This window comes from Schistosoma mansoni, chromosome 1 (genome assembly GCF_000237925.1).
Source record: "Schistosoma mansoni strain Puerto Rico chromosome 1, complete genome".
NCBI classification, from domain to species: Eukaryota; Metazoa; Platyhelminthes; class Trematoda; order Strigeidida; family Schistosomatidae; genus Schistosoma; species Schistosoma mansoni.
In genome coordinates this window covers 8191802-8211729 of record NC_031495.1, presented here as the reverse complement: position 1 = coordinate 8211729, position 19928 = coordinate 8191802, and the positions used below count along the sequence as shown (strand labels likewise).

The 19928-nt window shown below is 34.2% G+C and overlaps 1 protein-coding gene across 1 annotated transcript in view; it reads right to left on the bottom strand.

The window, feature by feature from the left end:
- Smp_123960 (hypothetical protein) overlaps nt 1–19928 on the bottom strand; it is a gene marked incomplete at its 5' end in the record, with an annotated part of 132128 nt that overhangs the window by 65452 nt on the left and 46748 nt on the right. The window contains 2 exons of the mRNA XM_018793141.1: nt 8043–8141; nt 18999–19445. Of these exons, the coding sequence (XP_018647684.1) occupies nt 8043–8141; nt 18999–19445 (546 nt within the window). The remainder of the gene's footprint in view (nt 1–8042; nt 8142–18998; nt 19446–19928) is intronic.

Genomic DNA, 19928 nt, shown 5'->3' with positions numbered 1-19928 from the left:
AATTCCTTGCGAGATTCGAACCAGGACCTACCGGTTAAAGCTCTGGCGCGAGACTGGTAGGTCCTGGACTCGAATCTCGTGAGGTGGGATCGTGGATGCGCACTGCTGAGGAGTCCCACAATAGGACAAAACGGCCATCCAGTGCTTCCAGGTTTTCCATGGTGGTCTGGCTTCAATTGACTCATGATTTCAACTATGAAAATACTGAAAAGTTTTCATGAAATTGCACAAAATGATATAACTGAGGTAAAGTTGGCAAAAGTGAGGTGAATAAAATGTAGTCACCTAAAGTATTAAAGTTTGTATACTGAAAAGATAGTGGCAACATTTGTACTGATTATATGATGGACACTAGAATCGATACGTTTGATATAATGTTTATAATCGAATTTTTACCATACTCATTTACCGAAAACAAGTTTATAGATATGTTAATGCAAAGGGAAGATGGAACGTTTGTAAACTAGTCAGTGGAAATTTCACTAATTGTTAAATTATATGTCATTAATTGCATTTATCCTATTTCGGACAACTGTTTCATACTAGTATGAGATTCTTTGTGATTAGGCAATCAATATTCCAGAGATCAAGGTTAGTAGAATATGTTCAAAATAATAAGTTGAAATGCATTAGTTTATATTTTCAACTACAGCCAACTCGCCACATAGAGTGACAGTTAACCAATATCACTACTGTACTATTCTTAACTAGATGTCTGTGTCTGATGAAAACCGACTTCAAATTGGATTATTCTAACAATTCCCCCAACTCAATAGTTTCAGTAATGCTGAAGGACTAGATTTTGTGATGGCAGTATTCAATCATAATCGAGAATTACTCTACATTGGTCAATTCATATCTATACCAGCAGATAAATATATGGTAGAGTAGTTTTAAACTAGGCTCGTTAGTTGCACCAGTTATTCAAACGAATAGGGATATACTTTGATTATTTGATATTTCCTTGAAAAAGCTTGGACCAGATTGCCGGGCGAAACGTTGGATTTATTTCATATTTATTCGCTGAGATTTTACAAATATATTATTTCTATTTAATGTCTTACATCAGCTCGACGCCAAAATACTGTGAAACTATTCGCTCTAATTTAGACGAAAGTTCTTATATATACTTTGATTAGTTTACAAACAACATTCAAATTTATATTAGTAGCCTGGAAACTTGAGAAGTATTTTTAGTTACCATTTATTAATCGGTACTTACGAAGCAGTTTATTTATGAACCTACATTGAACATATTATCTATTAATCAATCTTATGGTTAATAATAATCTATTCTACTTGAAAAAGTCAGGATTTATAAGATCAGATAAAATACACTTCGTTTTAGCGTCTGGATTGTGGACGCCAATTTTTTCTTGGGAAAATCTATTTGAAGCGAGTCGTTCGTCGAATACGGTAAACTAATGTTTTCTAGCTCTTAGTGATGACTCAAGTTTTTTAGAACAATAAACCCACTTTTTTACTACCAAAGTAAACATAACTGGAACCTTAAAGCAATTAGTCTCTTTGATAAATTTCGATAGTGTAATAAGAAGACGAAAATTATCAGCGCAATACATTTCGAACAATCTGATCACACATATACTTGTTAAGAACATTTTTATATAAAAATAAAAGGTCAACTAGACTGGAAATGGGGGGTAAGAGAAGATAATAATAGTAATAATAATAATAATAATGTGGAAACAATTTGAAATCTAATCACTCTGGATAATAAGCTAATATTAACAGGGTAGGTTTAAGGTGAGAACAAACTGTTCTTGAATACACAAAGGGGGTTTGAATTTTCGTATGGCTAAGGCTTCAATAAACCTTAGTATACGCTCTTTTACACTTCGTTACAACACCACAAATGCCCAGTTAAGATCAATCTTATGACCTGTTTCGATTACGTGTTTGGCAATAGAAAATAATGGATGTTTATCCTCAACTCTTATTGGGTCATTTGATTCTATTTGCTTCTGCAACCATTTTGGTACATGTTCACACACAACTGGAACCTGTTATATCAGGCGGCCTGTTTAAGCATCTGGGCTACCTGTTCCTGTCATCTAGATATTTCAACAAGTTATCTAATTTCGTTTGTTTTAATACATCATTATACCTATTAATCGCACAACCTATTCAGGTGCGTTTCTGAAAAGTGTAAGACCTTTCGCTGTAAAGGTTACAGAAGGCCTAATCAGATATATCGTGGTTGCTGGCAATATGCAACGAGAAGAATGTACATTATCCAGATGTCGATTGACTGGGCTGCTAACTTCTAACTGGCAACCACTCAATATTTATCGTCAGGAAGGACGAAGAAGTAAGAAACGGAAACCTGTTGAAGTACTTTGTGCTGAGAATTCTATATTGTACCAAAAATATAATATTGAATAAAGCTAATAATAATAGTAATAATAATCCCATAACTTTTAGTCCAAGACCATAATTACCTTGAAAATTCTACAAGACACCAAACTAAATGGTATTCACCAAATTCTTAGGGATGACTAGCATTAATATAAATGGCCTAATCTTCTGATAAGAGATCAAGTGTAGCTCCAACTAATTTGTGAGGGTTACAGATGAAAAATAATACCTATTTCACACTAACTGGTTGACTAGATGATAATTCACTAGTAACAAGATATCAAAGCCATAAAGTCAATCCTGAGTGATAGTTTTTTTAATGCATAATACTGTGAATCTATAAGTCAGAAAAGACTTATTCAGTGCATTTTGATGTTTCACTATTCTTCTTCTGACGATCCAGAAAAAAACTAACTGAATCTAACTGATAGTATACTATTGAATAGTAGTAGTGATAGTGATTATACATGCCTAAAGTCTTAATATGGCTGTGTAATATATTAATTCTATTACAATAAAACATCTTAAGAATCAGTTTTAATTGTGGTTTTGTTTTACTTCTAAAACAAAATTAATTTCTTGTTGACTTTTGGATTAAATTACAAACAATATTAAATGTATTCATAATCGAGTTTCCTAAATCATCAAGTGATTTTAAACACAACATCAGGTTTTTCTCAAATTTAGAATTTAATTCTATGTAGATTAAACTAAATGTTATAATAATTTTAATAGTTGAAATCATGAGTCAATTGAAGCCAGACCACCATGGAAAACCAGGAAGCACTGAACGGCTGTTTCGTCCTATTTAGGGACTCTTTCAGCAATGAGCATCCACGATCCTATCTCGCCAGATTCGAACCAGAACCTGTCAGTCTCGCGCGCGAGCGCTTAACCTTTAGACCACTGAGCTGGAATCAAACGGTGTTAATGTCTAACTTCAACCGATCCACGAAATCGAGCGACACATCCACCACTGTTTTCAGTGAGTTACTATCTCACAACAGACCTGGTTGAACTCCACTGGTCACTGCTTCTCATTAGAACTTCAGGAAATACCTCTTGAAGTCAGTCACTAGTGAGCATATGTTATAATGATCTATGATGATGACAAACTCTGATGAACTGATTATATTTGAATACTACACGAGGATGTATAAAGCTGTATAAGAGATATGCAATGAAAACAGCTTACATTTTATTGACTTATCATTATTCTAATGCATTTATATAATCGCATCACCGAACTCGTATATTTTTATCACACAGAACACTATTTGTATATCTGTTAATCAAGTGTTGAATTTTCTACACAGCGATCCGGTAACTTTACAATCTTGGCTGTGGAACCATGACATTTAAAATTAGAGGACATCTTCATGTCACTATTAATGAATCAAAAAAGTCTTTCAATTACTCCTAAACTGATGTAGAATAACTGTGTAAGCAACCTTAAGATTATACTTTGGGTATTAGCAAACATGACAAACCAGCTGATGAGGCTAGTAAACCTTCGTCCGCTGGGATGACTTAGATATGTTATGTATAACCACTCAACGTCTACATCGACATGCAATCCTAGCTGGTGAAGAAGTAGGTTAAAAGGAAAATAGGATTGAACCAATTAAAACATGGGGTCAGACTAAAAAGTTTCTATTTGCTGGTTTTTTCCACGTCGGTAGACATTGATTACAGATCTCAAGTGATGTGGCTTCAAAGGTCCTAGAAGAATAGAAATGTATTAATTCAATGAGCAGTACTAATTGTTATCGGTGATTATATTATTATTTTCATTCCTATGTCTGTTGATTTGACTTCACTGTACTGATATGATATCACAACTTGGATCAATATACATCTGCCGTTTGCTTCAAAATCCCAGTACGCTATCTACTGTTACTGAAGTTAAATAGTCGCTCCCCTATCCAACGAGAGTGAATTTTCATTCATATGTCAGCGGCTGACCAATTGCAGTTTTCGAAACTAATGAGAAGATATAAAAACCCTTAGAAATGAATTCACTTAGTCTATTTTTTTTTAATATTCCCTATTCTATCAAGAAACTGTCTATCTGAATATGATAGGCTTAATGTGAGAGCCAAATATAAGTAGAATCTGGAAACTGTATGGTTCACGTTAAAGTTCAAGGAGAAAACCTAGACTTTACGCAATTACTCCTGCATATGCGCCATAATAGAACTCTTGCTATTATGATGAAAACCGTAAAGTAGCTAGAACGACTAATTATGAAAAACAATCTATTACATTTCCGTCTTTTATATTTCGTAATATATAATGAATAATTATATATCTCCATATGATCTCGAACATAGGAATGAGTAGATCTCGTCTCATAATGTTTAATGTCATGCAACATACACAAGGGAATAGGCAAGGTCATCAAATACAACACGGAAAACACCAGTCCAGTCACACTTGATGGAGAAACTCTGGAAGAGTTGGAAACTTTCATACCTGATCAGCATGATCGATATACAAGGAGGATGTGATGCAGATGTAAAGGCGAGAATTGGCAAAGTAAGGGCAGTATTTATACAGTCGAAGAACATATGGAACTAAAAACAACTGTCAACCAATATCAAAGTCACAATCATCAATATGAACGTCAAGACAGTTCTACTATACGGAGCGAAAATTTGGATAACTACCACAAACATCATCAAAAATGTACAAGGATCTATAAACAATTGTCCACTCAAGATCCTCAATGTCCATCGGTCAGATAACATCAGCAACAACCTACTGTGGGAGAGAACAAATCAGCTTCCAACTCAAGAGGAAATTAGGAAAAGACGTTGGAGTTGGTGGATAGGACACACACACCAAACTGTATCACGAAGCAAGCGCTAATTTGGAATCCTGAAGGGAGAAGGAAAAGAGGAAGACCAAGGAACACACTTCGCCGAGAATTCGAAGCAGACATGGAAGAGGACAAATATGAACTCTAAACAACTGGAAATGATTGACCAAGATAGAGTTCGATAGAGAATGCTAGCGGGCGGCCTGTGCTCCTCCACGAGGGGTAACACTGATGATCGAACTAATCAAGACAATTTCTAGTATAAGTGATTTAAATCACAGTGTTTCATGATGTGTTAGCTATTTAAACAGAGTCAATACTTTAAGCTCAAAATAATCTTATTTTAGTGAGATATAATATTAAATACTTAGTTATATCATGATAATTTTTTTGTTTGACGATTACAACATCAAACGCTTTCCAGTTTCCCTTTAACACATAAACAAGTATTAATGCTGAGTATTAAAAAGTACAAGAGACTTGTCTTATAAGGAAATATTCGTTGATTACTTTAAGGCTGTTTACATAGAATACAACACATTCTAATGTCAACGTATAACACACAAATAAACACTGCAACTAACAATTATCAAAATTTTCATAATTTATACACCTCATTATCATATCATAATTAGGCATCATTATTTTTTAATTGAAACCACAGATTACTGACTCATTGAGAAAAATAATTATTAGCAATCGAATACTGTGCCAAATAGACTGAAATCATCATTTAAAGAGTAGATAATTTTAAACATTGCGTAAATACCATATGATTATAATGTCTAATAATAACAATTATAATCATAACAATTAAGTACACCATAAAAATCCATTCGAATGATTAATAAAAAAAAGCACCATCATTTACATGTATTGATATTAACCGTGTTGACAACCACAAATAATCTCTTTACACAGAAGAATGCGGAAAATATATAAGTATATGCATATATATATGTCATGTTCTTCTGCCTCCTCCCGCCCCCCCCCTTCTTCACACACATGCACAAATTCTTTCTATTTTTTTTTCATTAGAAAAAAATTACTATTAATAAAGTTACCCTTTCAGAAAAACAAACATCACTCAAGTGTATGATATCGTTACACTTCTCTCTCTCTCTCTCTCTCTCTCTCTATATATATATATATATATATATATATATGTTTATGAGTTGATTACATAACTAACTACTCAAATAACCTGCAAATATAAACTCACTAACATATTTTGTTAATTAAAACAATAACAATAAAGCTGTGATGATTTTCTTTTATTGTTTATTAACTAACAAACATACTTTCTATGCATGTTTACGCGTATGTATGTATGGATGTATCCTGTAGATAGTTTTTTGCTTGTTTGTGTTTACGTATTTGGCATAAATGATGAAAAATTTTAATTACCGTCTAATTATGATTATATGTATAAAACGATGTATAAATTTTAAAAGAAAAGCATAGAATGATTATAAACAGTTAACTGAGATCGAAATTATATATTCCTGTATTGTAGGGTTACCGTAATTTTAATGTTTGAATAGTATGAGGTCACAGAAAAGGCGATGGTGTTCAAGTTGGCTTACCACATATTAATTATCAGATGCGCACTGCTGAGGAGTCCCACAATAGGACGAAACGGCCGTCCAGTGCTTCCAGGTTTTCCAGGGTGGTCTAGCTTTAATTGACTCACGCTTTCAACTATGAAAATTACTACATTTTATTTATGGATTATAAAAATGTGGGAGTAGGATTTACGGTAAGAATAATAAGTATTTTAATGTTTATAAAATATAATCGGCTCAGGTAGTTGACATATGTTTTACGGAATCGAATGCCACCATTTAACCTAAAGGCTATTTGTGTAAGAGTACATTGAGAGAAGGCCAGTTTGTGACGTGGCGTCAGATCATGAAGCAATTTATCATTCCATTGAGCCATATTAACTTTCAGGTGAAGATGTGAGGAATAGTTATGATCTATTAAAGGTATGGTCAATTGGATTGATACATATTCATTCCAGATTAGAATGATAAGTCATTTAAATAAAAATATTTGTCACATCCTAATCAAAGTTATATGAACACTAAATCTCTTTATTTATTAAATGGTTGGATAGTTAATTTGAATGATTAGTATCACCAGGACAAAATATTCTTCACCAATAATAAAGTTGATACATGGATTGATGTAGCTTAACGGTATCTCACTATGATATCAGTACGATTTCTGTTGATACACTACTTAATCAAGACAATTCTATGACAATAAAAAGTAATAATAAATGAACGGCTGATGAACATTGATAAACTCTAAAAACATAGAACACTAAACTACATAACAACACGTGTTCACAAATATATTAGATGGCAACTTTAGAACGAAATAACCTTTAACCTCTAGGATTGTATTGAAATTATGGGTCGATATAAGTAATACTACCATTGAAAACCTGGAAGCAGTGAACGGCCGTTTCGTCATAGTATGGAACTCCTCAAAAGTGCGTAACAGCGTTCCCGTCACCCGGAATCAAACTCAAGACCTAACGCCTAAACTCTAAACCATTGAGCAGGGACCCAACTGTGCTAATGTCTGACCTCAATCAATCCACGACGTTGGGTGACTATCAACCGTTGTCTTCGGTAGGTTAACTGACTCACATCAGACATGGATTAGCTCCAGTGGTCACGGCTTCCACTAGAACTGTGGAAATTTTTTCTCAAAATTAGTCACAAATGTGCACATGATAATTTTGAGTATGGGGTTGTGGAGATTGTTGAATTTCACTAGATTTGAAATTAAGAGCAAATAAAAACAAACAATAACAAACTAGACGCAATCATACCTTTTTACATTGTTTCCATAAATCAACCAGGGGAAGGGGGACTTGTTCTAACGATTGAAGAATTTTTTCAAATAATTCATTTGAGTTATATTGGATTGACTAAAGACAAAAGGAAAAAAATACGACTTATTAAAGAGACAAAGTAATCGTGATTATTTGGTCGAACGATGTAATTATGATAAAGTTTGTGTTGAGAATTGTTGAATGCAAGTTGTTGCTTCAGGACTTGCACGCGTCAACACTTGAACTAAGGATAGGGAGCGAAGTAGTCGAACGCGTCGACAACTTCACTTATCTTGAAAGTCTGATCAGCCCTAACGGGTTGGTGTCTGACGAAATCTCAATACGGATTCAAAAGGCTCGTTTGACTTTTGCCAACTTACGCCACCTACGGCGCTGAGACATTCGTCTATCAATTAAAAGACCAGTATATTGCACAACAGTTCGTTCTGTTTTATTTTACAGCTACGAAACTTGGCCATTAGAGAGAGAGGATACTTGTAAGTTACTAGTATTTGATCACAGACGTCTTAGAAATAATGACAGCATCTGCTGGGATTATCGGGCAAATAATAGTGAGGTTAAACGCAGGGTATTAGAGAATGATGGTAAATCAGTTGGTGAGGTTATAAATCTTCATCGACTGAGATGGATGGACCACGTGTTACGTATGCCTGAACACCGATTACCACGACGTGCAATGCTGACTAGTGTTGGGGATGGTTGGAAGAGAGTTAGGGGTGGCCAAACCAAAACGTGGCATCAGTCCATGAAGTCACTAACTTGTGGTCCGAGAGATGTAGGTAGATATAGACTACTTGATTATGGTCCATGTGACTACCGTAACCAATGGTTGGAGACTCTGAGTGACATGACTCGGAATCTATCACAATGGTGTAGGTGTATACACTCTTTGTCTTCCCTTAGACCATGAGGTTAGAATTACTTTATACCTTTCTTTCTACTAACCAGTTCCTTTCCTCTGTATCACATCCTTAAATTCATCTTGTCTTTTTACTACCATTGAATTACTTACTTCTATGAATCCGGTGTTCATCTTGTTGTGCTAACGAGGTGTGGCAACTTGGACCGATGTATATATGTGCCTGGTCCTACGTTGTACCTGACTGACCGTTATTCTTATCCTCATGACTAACGAAATTCTTATCTCAAACTAGAGAAAAAGTGAATATACACTAATGGATAAAGTGATATTCTATTTCAAAATTCGTCAACTTCATTATATGACGTATGTTTCTTTATTTGTTTTCTGAAATTTATAATCATCTATTGATACTTCAATAGTACTGAAGTTTTATACAGAGCAATACTACTCTATTAAAATTCAATATTCAAATCAATTTAATACTATACATCTTAAAACATTAAACATATGAATAGAAAGAATAAATGATTGAAATATTTGTATCAAATATATATAAATGTATATTTCAGTACATTAGGTGGTCTGACATAAACCAATTTTGAAACAAAATGTAATTAAGATTGGATTTAATGAGACCATTGAGCTGAATAAATTGATTCCTAAACAGTTAAATTGTAAAAAAAGACGAAGATACTATTTATTAACAATAAGAAGTGTTCTAGAATAGTCAAGAGCTCATTAAAAACTTTACGCCAAACACGAATTGTAGAATTGATTTGGTATGTTGAATCAATCGTTGGTCACCGGCTACCACCCCTGCCTTCTCGTGGCGTGGGTGCTGTTCACGAAATTGAGAGGACAAAAAGCGAATGTCCGACGCACTAACCGGGTTGATGGACACGGAAAGTTCACCTAGGGGAGTTGGAAAACCCTGATTCCAAACCAATGGTGCACATGAGCTCCAGTATCCTGAAGGAACAAATGGCGTATGAATCAACTGTTGGTCACCGGCTACCATGAGACTGCATCTCCTTACGATGCTCCACTGCCTTGTGGGTTAGACCTTTAGGTCAAAGGCTCCGGGTGTGGTCCCCTAAGAAAACCGCCTGCTTCAGTTTGGGCACCTGGGTAGTATCACAGCCCTCACACAAATCAAATGAGATTTGTGTGGTGCATATATATCTGGTGCCCCTTTGTACCAATATTTATGTGGTTAAATAAAATAAAATAAAAAATGATACTCAAACGTCTATTTTAAACTGAATTATATTGAATGGTTATGTTGTGAACGATAACACAGGCTAGGACAAGAAAATGTATCAAAATATAAAACTACAGAATCTTTTAGTAAAATCTGAGAACCATACAGTAAATACTTCATTTGCTAAATATCCATCATTCGTGTTAGATATCATCTCATTTATGGTTGTAGTTCCATACTTCAGAGAAGTCTAGATAAGTCCCCTATATTTCAATAGTTCTTCAATAGAAGTGTGCACTCCCAACTTACACACAGGATAGAACACAAGACCTTCAGACCACGCTGAAAGCGATTTATATTAAACCCATTGTACTGAAATTTAACAGTCCATATTTCAAACTTCAATCTTCCAGAGATATGGTTTAATAATCATCCAACGTCATTAAAAATGATTGACCGACTAAATGTTGACATATATAAGCTTCATTGGTCACGACTTATTGTTGGAAACTTGTGAAATTTATCTCGAAGTTAATCACTTCACTTGGAAGTAGAGGTAATAATTTGGATTAATTCCCACAAAAAAATATTTGCTGAGAGATTAAGTGATAGGAGAAATGCAAATGTGGGTTAAATAAACGTTTATAAACGTATCAGAATGAAAGTAATTAAATCAAATTCAATTTGAAATGTGGAAAGGAACAATATATGTGTAGACCACGAGTATTGAGTAGCCTTGTAATACAGGAATCCTGAATGAATTTTTGAACCAGAGGTAGAGCAAGGTAGAAAAAATCGATCAATTCATTTCTTTTCGATGTACAGTCTTACTTTAGAAATTCTTATGACCATCTCTTATGTAGTTAAAAACGAATCGGATTCTGATCGTATCTGGTGAATTAATTTTTAATATCTGGTAGATAGTTGAAAAATGTTTAGTTTATGTTAGCCTTAGCGTTATGGTCTTATTTGTTAAACTCATTGAAACTTTCTTTGAATGGTAAGAAGTTGTACAAATTCTCATATGAATATTTAAGAATTTTTCATTGTTTAATGGTACAACTCAATAATCTTGTACATATTTACGTAATAAAAAAGCATTTATGAAGAGTCTATTGTATACTCAGAATGTGCTAAACATTATTAAGATGGATATTTTTTTTCGCTAAAAATTTCAAAATTGATATTTCAGTAATTAGTTTATTGATCAACCACCCACTAAAACACAACTAAGATAGCTGAAGGTCTAATATAAGTTCAGATCCATTAAGATGGTGTATAATTTTAAAAGGACTGGTGACCCCCCCAACCGTTGCTGCAACTTTGACGTGGTCGTCGGGCTTGCCTATCGTGATGAACCAATCGAGCTATACTGGCTGGATTAATTGTTCCTCAAGGTCCTACCATGCCAGGCAGGTCGGTTGAAGAGCGGTAAGACTAAAAGCAGCAAACCCAAGGTCCGAAGACGAAGTCGTACTGCTGACTGTGCAAAGGTGTGAAGACAGTAAGGTGTTTCCTTCAGAAAACCAGCATAACAGCGATGCTGCCTTCCCACAAGGAGGGGTGGGGTTAGAAAAGGTCGACCCTAAAAATGCACACCTCGCCTTATCCCACGGATATCCGTCTCCGGCGGTAAGGTCCCAACAATTACGGAGCTAACACAAAAACTAACCACGAAAAGGTCGTGTGTGACCGACCTCAAGCAGTTGTCCCTTGGGCACTGCAGTCACACTCTCAGGTCACTTTCAATCTCACTCGAGAACGTTTAACCTCTATACCACTGAGCTGAATTCAGTTAACCGTAATAAGTATGCATGAGATTGGTTATTACTTAGTGAATAGTCAACTCATTACAATAGGACAAAAAAAATTACAAATAAACCAATCTTAGAAAAACTTATTAAAATGTAGTTAAAAATAAACTTCCCTATACGAAAGTGGAAGTTAGTATAATTTTATCAATGTTCAAAATAATCCAATGAAATGAATAAATCATAAGGAAAGAACTCACAAGAAATAATTTTTTTTCCGACTCCAATTCATCAGTAAGTGAACCGTCGACGACAAGCTAGAATAAATAATATCGAAAAAAGATAGAAATCATAAATTTCATGAGAGATAATCATAGATAACTACAATGAAATGACATGATAAACTTTTTTGATGGAGTTTTGTTCTCTGACCAAACTACCTAGCTCAGAGAACAAAACTCCACCAAAATGATCCACCTGAGCTACAAATCTTCTCCACCATGACACGATAAACATTTCACAATGATTATGTGGATAGATAACGAAAACATGTCTTTATGAAAATATATTATTATATACTAGGAAAATATATTAACGATGACTTGTATAGTACACAATTTAAATATAGGATGGAAAGAAAACAATGGATTCTCGTGTTCCCAGATATATGCGATGGATTTATACTATATGATTATCTAGTCTGTAAAACGACTCTTTTCTGACGAACTAATAGTCTCATTGATGTGAGGGTAAAATTTAAGAGCACATGTGCCAACTGCTTGAAATGAGTCATGTACAACCTTTGCATGAAAAGCTGCGTTTGTTATATGGTTTCCGGTTTTGTGAAATCTTATAATGAACATCAAAAATACATGGGACAGAGGAATGATACATGTAGGTTTGACAGCTTCTTAATTCTGGGAATGCAATATCATTTGAAATGTCGGTTACCGATGGGGAACCTTACAAGATGTTCGTATTGTGAGCAGTACGCCTTCGGTCTTGAACTTAATTTTGCCTATCCTTTATTACGTTTTACTCATCTTACCCTTTGAATTAAATTTTTGTAGTTAGGACGACATAGTTGATGATGTTATTTTACTATATCTGGAATCAACTTGTTTTAATACAGTTCTCAATATACATACTTATCTGATAAATAACCAACATTTCGAATGGGGATTTGTGGAAAAAATAGTTGAATTCATGAATGAATCCAAGCTAGACCACAATTGAAAACCTGGAAGCACTGTAAGGCCGTTTCGTCTTAGTATGTAAGTCCTCAACAGTGCGCATCCACGGCCTCGAACTCTGGACTCGAGCCCAGAGCCACCGGTCTCGCGAGTGATGGAAGGTAGACATTCACACTGTTGAGTGCTGGCTCAGTGGTCTAGAGGTTAAGTGTCGGGGCAGTGTGTTCACACTGCTGGGGAACCCCATACTGGGACGAAACGGCCTTACAGTGCTTCCAGGTTTTTAATTGTGATCTAGCTTAGATCCATTCATAAATTCAACTATTTTTGAATAATCCTAAAAATTTTCTTCACTCTAGTGCTTTGTTTAATCTATCTCCAGCCCCAATCAATAACTTTCTGTAAACGTAACAAAAATTGCATAAATCTGTTTTGATACATAATTAATAGACTTGTTCTAAAATGGGAAGCATCCTGAAAGAAAAATCACAACACAAAGGAATTTAAATTATTCGGCTACATTTATCGACTTTATTTTATTAAAAATATTTTTTTTATGAAAAGAGGGAAAATCGTACAAAACGCCGCGTTCATTATTCAATAATCTAAACAAATGAATAATTTTTCTTTGTTTGAAGTATGGCTTTTTATCTCTTCTTACAGCGCAGTGTGTTACATATAGCGCGTACAACAAACGCGTGTAAACTCTCTTAATTCAAAAGACAAACAGTGTACACATGATTTCCTAATGTAAGCAAAACATTATAAAGGCGCTTATATGTCGGTAATCTAAGATATGTGTCTGTTAACTACAACAATCAGGGCTTTATTAAATCTAGGAAATAAACAAAGTATAACTAGGTTTATCGTCGTGATTGCATTGATCTTGAATAAGGACACACTAGGAGAGCATTAATTCAACCTTGAAGCACGTGATAATGCATTGTTTACAAAATCGATAGCCCTAGCGATGAAAAATGTTCACGTGGTCAAGACATGATAAACAGTCAACTACTTGTAAACAAATTGATCAGTTAATTATCATATATCTATTGTTTCCTATTTCGATGTACAAAAAACTTAGTACAGAATTATGACAGTTATTTCATTTAGGATATGTTAAATAACCAACGAGAATACAACATGTACACCTACCCAACATATAGTACAACTTAACTAACATTTTTATATAAAAAAGTCTTTGCTTTAGCACCTGATCCAAATGATATGGATAAACCAACTTATCTAGATAACTAGTCCCTTTGAGAACTTATGTCAATAAACTTTCAAAGTTCATCATGATTTTCAATCCATAATTTGATATCACTAAGTGATCAAGTTGGATCATATGCAAGTGATTTTCCTGACAATTAATTTTGTCTGAACAACTATCCAGATCATTTTACAATTCTTTGATAGTCGTTTCGATACAAGATAAATAGTAGGAAACTATGCTAGCCTTGGTTGGTCACATGTTAGTTAGTACTCATCAGTTAAGCGTATTTAAATCCCTGAGGCTACTAACTCATCACCTAGTAAGATACAAACCCAAACCATTTATTATAAAAGCCAGAGATATTACAACTGAATTATTCGAGTGGATTTATTTTATTTTTAAAATTCATGAATAACTATTCATAAGCGAAATTTCCCAGTTTCTAGCAATGAAGTCACATATATTTCTTGGTTGAACAGTGTAAGTATTTTGAAGTGACGATTGAAATAAGTAATGATCTAGATCTGTTTAGTTGATTGGAATAAAAATACTTTTTAGATACTGGTAATCAGTGATTGAAAAGTAACAATCTAGTTAGCGAATCCTGTATTGAACAGTTCATTAAAAAAGTATTTGAGATATATTCTCAGTTACTACTGAAATTGACAAAACTGATGGTTAGGGTTAGGAATTAGATTTAGGGTTTTCATCACGAACGGACATTAACTATAATGCCAAAACGTTATTTAACCAAAATTCAAGACCTTTTATCCTAAATCTGAATACTTCTCCCATAATTACAGTCTCGCCAACATGACAGTAAACAAAAACTTGTACACAGCAACCTACAATAACCGATCATACTATAAAACCAAATACTAGTGAGTAAAGCCATCTTGACTGAAAAAACGGGAGAATACATGTCACCACTTGATAAATTAGTAGGCTACTGTTAAAGAGGTCAGTCAGTTATTCAAGTAAATGAATCAGAATAATACGGGAAAAATAAGGGAAATAATTTTGAATAAATTAAGCATTGGGTAGATTGTTATAAATAAATTAATATATTTGTAATATCCCAATGAGTAGAAAAATTAGATTTCCTGACGTTTCGTGACTCAGTGTAAGCCACTTCTTCAGGGAATAAAAAAAGGGAAATAATTGTTTTAAGCTATAAAAAAATGCATTGTTTCAATTTTATTAAGTTGCTTCTTTTAAGTTTACTAAATTATTAGTCATCATTGAACTTAATGGTGCCCTCAATTTCTTATCTATGATTGAGCGTTTAGTACACAAACTGTTCAAATTCAAAGATTAAAACACTAACCATAATACATCAAACTGTAATCAGGTAGATTGTGCAGTTGTTTGGATGAGTAGTTTTAGTGGATTATGAAAATCTTGGCAACAGGTAAACAACCAATGAAAACTAAGTAGTATTTGACAGTTGTTTCATCTAGATTTTAAACTTCTTAATACTGCGCACTCCCATGGACTTGTAGGACAAAATCTCATTGAGAAACAAAAGTAATATTTCCTTATTCTTACAAATGATGGTGAAAAGCTAGTAACTCATTTCCACCTCAGTGTAGGTCAGAAAAAATGTGATTTTTATAGAAGATAAAATATGTGATTCTTATTTTTGTTGAGTTGAGAAAAAAGACACCCATTCAGATGTTTAATATTTACTACCGACTATCTATTGATGTCAATCCATGAGAACTATAGCTTCCTAACTTATTTCCTCAACCAAAAATACAATAAGATGTTTATGAAACTAAACGTCCCCAAATGCCCTGGAACGACCGAGAATAGGGAGAGTCTGCCCTCTTTCTCGAAATGCTCTCACATGACCTCACGTATATAGCCTCTGTCAAGGAAGTCCTACTCACTGCCTTCTCGTGCCACTACTGTTGTTTACGAAATTGAGAGGACAAAAGGCGAATGTCCGGCACTTTAAACGGGTTGGTGGACACGGAAAGTCCATCTAGGGAAGTTGGAAAACCCCCATTCCAAACCAATACTGCACATGGGCTGGCTCCAGTATCCTGAAGGAACAAATGGCATATGAATCAATCGTTGGTCACCGGCTACCATGGGATTGCATCTCCTCACGATGCTCCACTGCCTTATGGATCAGACCTTTAGGTCGAAGGCTCGGGATGTGGCCCTCTAAGAAAACCACCTGCTTCAGTTTGGGCACATGGGTAGTTTCACAGCCCTCACACAAATCGAATGAGATTTGTACGGCGCATATGTATCTGGTGCTTCCTTGTACCAATATTTATGTGTTTAAATAAATAATGAAACTAAACAGATCGATTACTATTTATTACGAATCTAATGTAAAGATAAAACTTAACAACTGTTAGTTATAACAATCCCGACGAGTAAAATGATTGTTCCTTACCAAAAAAATTATTAGTAAACTTTGATGACTATTGATTTCGCACTGTTTGAGTTGGTAATTTTTTAAACCGAAAAAATCACATATGGAGGTGGCAGCCAAAAATACTAATACAAAAAACTAACTGATTTTTAGATCAATAGACTGTAATCTAAAGTCTAACTCATCACCATTACACATCATTATATATATACAATTACATTTTTTACCATCTGATACCGGAAAACGACATAAAAGAAATTGCGATTGGAAAGAAAAATGAAAGGAACTGTTTGATCGAAGGTAAGAAAATCAAAATAACTAACAACAAACTGGAACAACTCCGACTGATTTCAGACTGCAGGAGTTAAATATTCCTGGACAAGTATTTAGAAGATAGTTTCAACTGAAGTTATAATTAAAAGAACTATTGGTTAAAGTGCAAAGATATTAGTTTTCAAGCCATTGCTCATATATTTTGCGCCCATTGAGTTAGCAGTTTTGAAGTTGGAAGAAGAGTACAAAATAAAGATGGGAAATTGAATACTAAGGTCCTGAATTCTTGTCTACTGAAGTAGTTTGGAAGTGTATCATTAAGTACGCCCATCCATCTACTATCTCGACACACGATGATAGTTGATTTAGGAGTAGATTAAAAGAAAGCTAAGAGTGGTTAAACCAAGACATAGCATCAGTCTATGAAAATGTTGACTGTTAAACTGAGCCATGTAGGTAGGTGTAGACTAACTAGTTGTGGTCTACGTGATTATCGTAACCAATCGTAACGGACTTTGATTGATACAGCTAAAAATAGTTCTTAATGGTCCTCAGTAATGCACACCATCAACCCCGCAAGTGACTTCGGGTCCCCGGGTAATCACTTAACATATAAAATACTGAGTTGGAATCTAACAGTACGACTTTTCAACTACAGTCAATTCACAATAGAGTTTGGTATCCGTCTAATATCATTAGCGACAACTGTTACCGACACGTTTAAAACCCACCAATCACATGATTCTAATAAAACCTCAGGAACATATCGTGAAGTTACTAGTGACCTCATGTTGATAGTTTTGATGAGATCTTGTGGAGCAATAAATGTACACTCCTAAGAAGCTACATACCTGGATGAAACAGCTGTTAAATATCCCCTGGTATTCAGTGGTGCTCTAAATGAGATCATTGAATTGTAAACTCCACCTAAAAATCCAATGAGCATTAAACCAGCTGTCCAGTTAATATGATTTTCACTTATTAGGAATAATTTTTCAAGACCTGAAAATATCTCATTTCTATGAAAAGTACCTTAATAATTCCAAAAGCATTACATTGAATGATTGTCTAATATAATGACAAAAACTGTTCAAGTAAACTCACAAAACATGGAATCATAACTACAGACTGTTTTGCATACGAGGTTACGATCTAAGATACTTTTTCTGGTTCACGCATATGTGAATAAAGATTTTTTTAAAGGATCTTATTAAGATGAACTTCTTAAAATCGATATTAGGAATACACTGGCTACAAATTACAAAGGTATGGTCCACAATAATACAAAACACTGATTAGTGGTTAACGTAGAGACAAATTCCAATGATAAACTAAGGTATTGTGAAGTTACCTAAAAACTTTTTGTAATAGCTATCAAAATTACAACATCGAGTAAACTGCATAACTACAGTATGAATATATAAAGATTGTAGACGTTATTAATTTTCAAACGTTTAATAATATAAGTTTTAATGGTTTATGTTATCCTGTTGATAATACTTTGAATGAATTTTGATCGATTTTAATTGGCATATGTACATCTGTGCACATTGCCTCCATATAACCAGTTATGACACAAGTTAATGAAGAATAAATGGTATGCAGGTAGCTATGGAATTCAGAATAGGCGATTTGTTCTATTCGGGACTTGTTAGCTGAATGTGCCAGAAGTGAACATCAACTCTCAAATGGAGATATATCCATTTGACTTAGTAATAGCCAATGCCATATATGTTGATTCTTTCTTAGTATTGATCAAATTCTATCGATCAAGTTGCAGTGTGGCCACTAATTTATATGACTCTACATCGCGTGCACTATATTGAGATGTTACTATGGTTGCAAATAGTCAGCAGAGAAGCCTGAAAACTGAATGTCTTAGGCTCAAACCGACCAAAGAGTATCAGTTCCTTTAAGATTGGGAGGTACATCTTGCTGACGAGCACTGCTGAATAGAACGAAACTTTAGTTCAGGGTATCCTGTCGACTGCTTCCGAGCACTACTAACTTACATATCAATAAAATATTCTAAAACATATACACTTACTCCACATAAATATTCAAAATTTTCAACTGTATTTTCTTTTGAAAATGATATTTCAGGCTTGTCCATATTTAAGCATAAATCATTTGATATTAATGTTTTTAATTCATGCCTTTGTATATTCAATGCAGACTGAATACGTGTTAAATAAAGTTGAACTGTTTCATAAAATTCTTTAGAATTATTTGTTACATCATCATTTGACTGATCAATATTTAATGTATTCAACACTTCGATTAGTACTGGGGCTGCTATCCAGGCATCTTGTAGATGTGTTAAAGTATGCAAAGCAATATCACATTTTTTATAAGTTGAAAGATTCACTGTACTATCTTGATGATATTTTTTATTTTCATTCTTATTATTAGTAGTATCTACATCTAAAAGACGCAAAATCCCAGCTGATATATCCATTAGACTAGATAAATCCTCTTGATCATCTTCTGAACACTGAAAGATAAACAATATTGATAACAATAATGAATACTAAGCATAATAACCAATAAATAAATAAATAAAGATAGATATTAACTTGTGTACCATTTTGATAAACTCCGCCTGTAGCTCCTCCGAGGGCTACTGCCAGTTCCAAGCCCGGGTAAAGGAGGAGGTTTGGGCATGGAGTTAGCGACCCCATCCCGTAGAAAACCAACTCGCTAAAAAACGCTAACCAGAAAAAATTATTCAAACCATTTCGATAAGAAATTTTATGCTAATTAAGATACTTTTTGTAGAAATTCTCTACAATTCAAGATTTCATTTCATAATACAATAATACCAAATACAGTATTTGTAAAATTGAAGATTGAATGGCTATTTCTATTATGATTCCAGGAATGAACATCAACTCTGTGATGTAGGCACATCCAACTGACGAGTCCTAAATAGGATGAAACGCTCGTCCCGGATTCCACTACTAGCCACTATCAGTCT